Source organism: Amblyomma mixtum, chromosome 3, assembly GCF_055824585.1.
Source record: "Amblyomma mixtum isolate Tamu chromosome 3, ASM5582458v1, whole genome shotgun sequence".
Lineage (NCBI taxonomy): Eukaryota > Metazoa > Arthropoda > Arachnida > Ixodida > Ixodidae > Amblyomma > Amblyomma mixtum.
In genome coordinates this window covers 431,390,485-431,395,532 of record NC_143014.1, presented here as the reverse complement: position 1 = coordinate 431,395,532, position 5,048 = coordinate 431,390,485, and the positions used below count along the sequence as shown (strand labels likewise).

Sequence of the window (5,048 nt, the reverse complement as noted above, 5' to 3'; positions counted from 1 at the left end):
TGTTTCGAGCTAACGGCATCGCTCGCGGGCGCTCCGGGCGACGAGCTCTTCTGCTGCCTGGTTGCCGTGGTCGTCGCTAGGCCTATAGCCTCTTCCGCATCGAAGTCGCAGCGGCCGGCGCTTCGGAAGTCGCCTGCGCTATAATAAAAGGCCTACTCTACACATCGCTTTACTGTCAACAGCATCATCTCACAATAAAATAATAGCATGGTAAATCTCCACGACCTCTTCAGCAGCGAAGCGAGCGGGCGCCAGGCGAGCCGGACCGCAACGTCGGGCCAGCGGCAGCTGCGAGGCGGTTGTGGCAAAAAGTTTGCTCGTATCACAGTCGTTACCTTTGCCAGCAGCTCAGTATTCTTCAGCGATCCTCAAAAATGACACATTTTTCACATTTCTTATCCCAGGGTTTATTATTTACGTCAAGAACACACTTTAGCTCCTTTTTATGACGCCGGCAGACGGGATCCAGGCTGGCCGGGCGGCCGGCATGCTCGGCGTACTTCACGTTCGCACAAGAAAATACATAACATCCATGATACTAGAGAATGCTTCCTACATTAGAGCACGGGCAATATGCCTCTGCAAAAGTGGATCTTTCGGCAACGACATCGCCTGCGGCAACGCCGGGCGTAAAGCACCATCGCGCTCGCGAGCGTGCAGGAAAAAAAACAAACTCGTGAGCACTCGTAACCAAGGTTGCTAGGCCGCGAAACCGAAAAACTTGGTCCCGTACGTCAGAAACTGTGCAATGACGTAGGAAATACTTGCTTGTGTTTTCTTCTCTGTTCCTACGTCACATTGATGCACTAGCGATGGCTCAGACTTCAAGAGTGAGCATTTTCACAAATTTTAAAATGAAATTAAAATATGTTCTAGACCTCCCTTAAATTTAATACTTCGCTCTTATGGTCCTCACATACAAAGGAAACGTATGGCAGTCTTACGGCGGAGGCGTTGGAACCATGCGGCTAACAAATCCGTTCCTGTTTTTTGTCCAGGCCGTGTTTTTCGTGAACGTGGAACCCGCATCACAGGGGGCGTACCACGACAGCACTGGAAATTGGACCGACCATCGTGTTTCCGGCGTGATTTCTTCATCGGAATGCATCGCGAAGACCAAACTGATAGGACTGCGCAACTGGACACCACTACTGCATGCGCATCGCACGCCACCATCGACTACGTCACCAGTCACAGCACATAAAAGAGAAGCTTCTGCCCGGTTCGCGACCAGTGGGCACGGCGGAGGCGTTGGAACCATGCGGCTAACAAATCCGTTCCTGTTTTTTGTCCAGGCCGTGTTTTTCGTGAACGTGGAACCCGCATCACAGGGGGCGTACCACGACAGCACTGGAAATTGGACCGACCATCGTGTTTCCGGCGTGATTTCTTCATCGGAATGCATCGCGAAGACCAAACTGATAGGACTGCGCAACTGGACACCACTACTGCATGCGCATCGCACGCCACCATCGACTACGTCACCAGTCACAGCACATAAAAGAGAAGCTTCTGCCCGGTTCGCGACCAGTGGGCACGGCGGAGGCGTTGGAACCATGCGGCTAACAAATCCGTTCCTGTTTTTTGTCCAGGCCGTGTTTTTCGTGAACGTGGAACCCGCATCACAGGGGGCGTACCACGACAGCACTGGAAATTGGACCGACCATCGTGTTTCCGGCGTGATTTCTTCATCGGAATGCATCGCGAAGACCAAACTGATAGGACTGCGCAACTGGACACCACTACTGCATGCGCATCGCACGCCACCATCGACTACGTCACCAGTCACAGCACATAAAAGAGAAGCTTCTGCCCGGTTCGCGACCAGTGGGCACGGCGGAGGCGTTGGAACCATGCGGCTAACAAATCCGTTCCTGTTTTTTGTCCAGGTAAGAGACAAACAGCCTGTTTACTCTTACCGCAGTGACAATGTGTGCCTACTGCTTCTGCCGTGCCCACGGCCGTTAGTTACGCTCCTTACAGCAATGTATCATTGTTTTGTTGACGTGCTTGCTATGTGTGGTGACGTAGAACCAAACCCAGGTCCTTCGACGCAGGAAATGCTGCAAACAATAATGGAAGATCTTAAACAGCTGAAACAAAATACAAGCTCTACTAACACGAGACTGTCTGCTATCGAAAAGAAGCTAGACGATATTTCCTCAACGGTTACTGACTACACCTCTAAAGTAGAATCACTGGAAAAAACTGTCGACAGTCTACTTATGAAAGTAGACGACCTAGAGAATAGAAGCAGGCGGAACAACCTAATTGTGTTTGGCGTTAAGGAAACCGAGGACGAAACACCCCAAGACCTTGAGAACATGGTCTGCAAGGATGTTCTTCTGGACCGGTTGAAAATTTCGGATGTGGCTATTGAGCGTATCCACAGAATAGGGAAGCCAGCTGAGGACAAATGCAGACCAGTTATCTTTAAGCTAGTTGACGGGAGGGTCAAAGAGAGAATTCTCAAAAGCTGTAGAAATCTGAAAAACTCAGGCTATAGTATATCCGAGGACTTCTCCCCTCGCGTTCAGTCAATACGAAAGAAGCTCTGGGAAAGTGCGAAAGAGGAAAGGTTGAAAGAAGAGAAGGTCATGCTCAAGTTTGACAAAATTAAAATAAACGGCAAACTGTATCGATGGGACGACGCCCGCAATGAAAGAGTTCCCTGCGCTCCAAAGTGATGGTCTGTTTCCAAACTCGTGTCCGCACAAAGTAACACACAGAGCTCAGGAGCACTAAGAACACAGACATCCTTGAATTCCTTTTCCGTGCTTAACATTAATGCTAGAAGCATAGTAAATAAATTCGACGAACTTGAAAGCCTCCTCTTCACACACGATCCTGACGCTGCTGTTCTGACAGAAACATGGCTTCATGATGCAATTCCGAATGATGCAGTTATCACATCCGATCAATACGAAATCGTTCGTCGCGACCGCACTTCAAGAGGGGGCGGTGTCGCTATTCTGATAAAGAAAGGCATTGACTATACGCTGATACCGCATCACACCAACACTGAAATGGTTTGGGTTGTTCTCCGTCTTCTTCAGCTTAGTCTTTTAATAGGTGTTATTTATCGACCACCGAATGCTGATACTTCTGTACTGGACAACTTGCACGACTTTTTAAATGAACATACAAAGCGCTATAGCCATGTTATCGTATGCGGCGATTTTAACTTGCCAAACATCAACTGGGATTCTCTGTGCGATCAAACTTTGTGTGCTAACTCGGATGCTTTGCTCAGCATTGCTTTCAACTATAACTTAAACCAGGTTGTTCAGAAACCTACGCGCATTACAGAAAATACCAGTTCTCTTCTTGACCTAGTGTTTATATCGGACCCTGTTAGTCAATTGGGCTTTTCGACAGATGTCTTTCCCGGAATATCAGACCATGAAGCGGTGCTCTTTAAAAGCGAATTGCTGCGACCAGTAATTGTTCATCAGGCAGGAAAAGTGTTTCGCGACTTCAACAATGCTCAGGATGAAAGCGTTCTAGATCAGCTTGAAGTTACGTATGAATCCTTTGCCAAAAAATACACTGATGGGCGTACAAGTGTGAACGACTTGTGGTTAGAATTCAAAAGTACGGTTCATCAATGTATCAACAAGTACGTGCCGCTTAAACATAAGAAGCTGAAAATCGCGTGTCCCTGGATAACACGCGAGATCATACAGTTAAAACGTCGCGTGAAGCGCTTATCAAGGCCAAGCAGTAAAGTTGGTGGTGCTTTGCCGGCTCTTCGGGCTGAACTGCGTTCAAAAATAAAATCTTCACGGTACCACTTTTTTAATGTCAAGATGCACAATTTTCTAAAAACTGACCCCCAAAAGTTCTGGAGGCATCTGTCACAGAAAAAAGACCCGGTTAACAAACTTCTCCTTAACAACACAGTTGTTACCGACTCCCTCCGCTTAGCGACTGCCTTCAATGAGCACTTTTCTTCTGTATTCCTGAGTAACAGCAACTCAGTCTCCGAATCTCGAACTAGCCATTTCAATCTGCCAGACCTAATTATTAACGAGGAGGGTATTGTTTCGGCTCTATTGGAGTTGAACACAAAAAAATCCTCTGGACCAGACGATATCCCTAACGCTTTTCTGTACAGATATGCTGAGTGGTGCGCTAAATACCTTTTCATTATTTTTACTGAAAGTCTCAGGACAGGAGAAATTCCAAACGACTGGAAAACAGCAAAGGTGGTACCCATTCACAAATCAGGAGACAAGCTTTGCGTGAAGAATTACAGGCCAATTTCTTTGTTATGTACGTCCAGTAAGGTATTAGAACATTTTATTTTCAAGCACATAAGTTCATTCCTAGAGGGAAGCGGTTTTTTTATTGAAAGCCAGCATGGGTTTCGGCAAGGCTTGTCGACAGTGACGCAGCTTATTCATATTACCAATGAAATTATGATGTCGCTAGACAATAATGGACAGGTAGATTTAATTTTCATTGACTTCGAAAAAGCGTTTGACCGGGTATCGCATGGCAATCTTTTGTTAAAAATAAGGTGGTGGTTAAATAATCGGCAAGTAGTACAATGGTTAGATTCCTACCTTACACAGCGGCATCAGTTTGTTCAGATATCTGAATCTAATTCCACAAAAGCGCCAGTACTTTCAGGAGTTCCCCAGGGCTCAGTCCTTGGGCCGCTTCTCTTCCTTATTTATTTGAACGACCTGTCCTTCAACTCACGCATACGCTGTCGGTTCTTCGCCGACGACTGTGTTATATACCATAGTATCACATCAGTCGAAGACCAGGCACTCCTAACCGACTACTTAACAGCAGTTTCCAGCTGGTGTTGTACTTGGCAAATGGGTATAAACAGTTCAAAATGTGGAAAAATGACAGTAACACGAAAGAAGCAACCGCTCCAATGCACATACAAAATCAATGGCCTTCCGATCAACTCAGTGACTCAGGTGAAATATCTTGGGGTAACCATGACATCCAACCTGAACTGGAGCGTACACATCCAGTCCATTGTCTCAGCAGCGTCCAAAAAACTTCGGTTTTTAAAGCACCGCCTAAAG

The 5,048-nt window shown here is 46.8% G+C and overlaps 1 protein-coding gene across 1 annotated transcript; it reads left to right on the top strand.

The window, feature by feature from the left end:
• The first annotated feature begins 960 nt into the window (after positions 1 to 960).
• Positions 961 to 3,655, top strand: LOC149358110 (uncharacterized). The gene has a single exon (XM_089578026.1). The coding sequence runs from the start codon at positions 963 to 965 to the stop codon at positions 2,685 to 2,687; it is 1,725 nt and encodes a 574-aa protein (XP_089434152.1). The 5' UTR covers positions 961 to 962; the 3' UTR covers positions 2,688 to 3,655.
• The last annotated feature ends 1,393 nt before the right edge of the window (positions 3,656 to 5,048 follow it).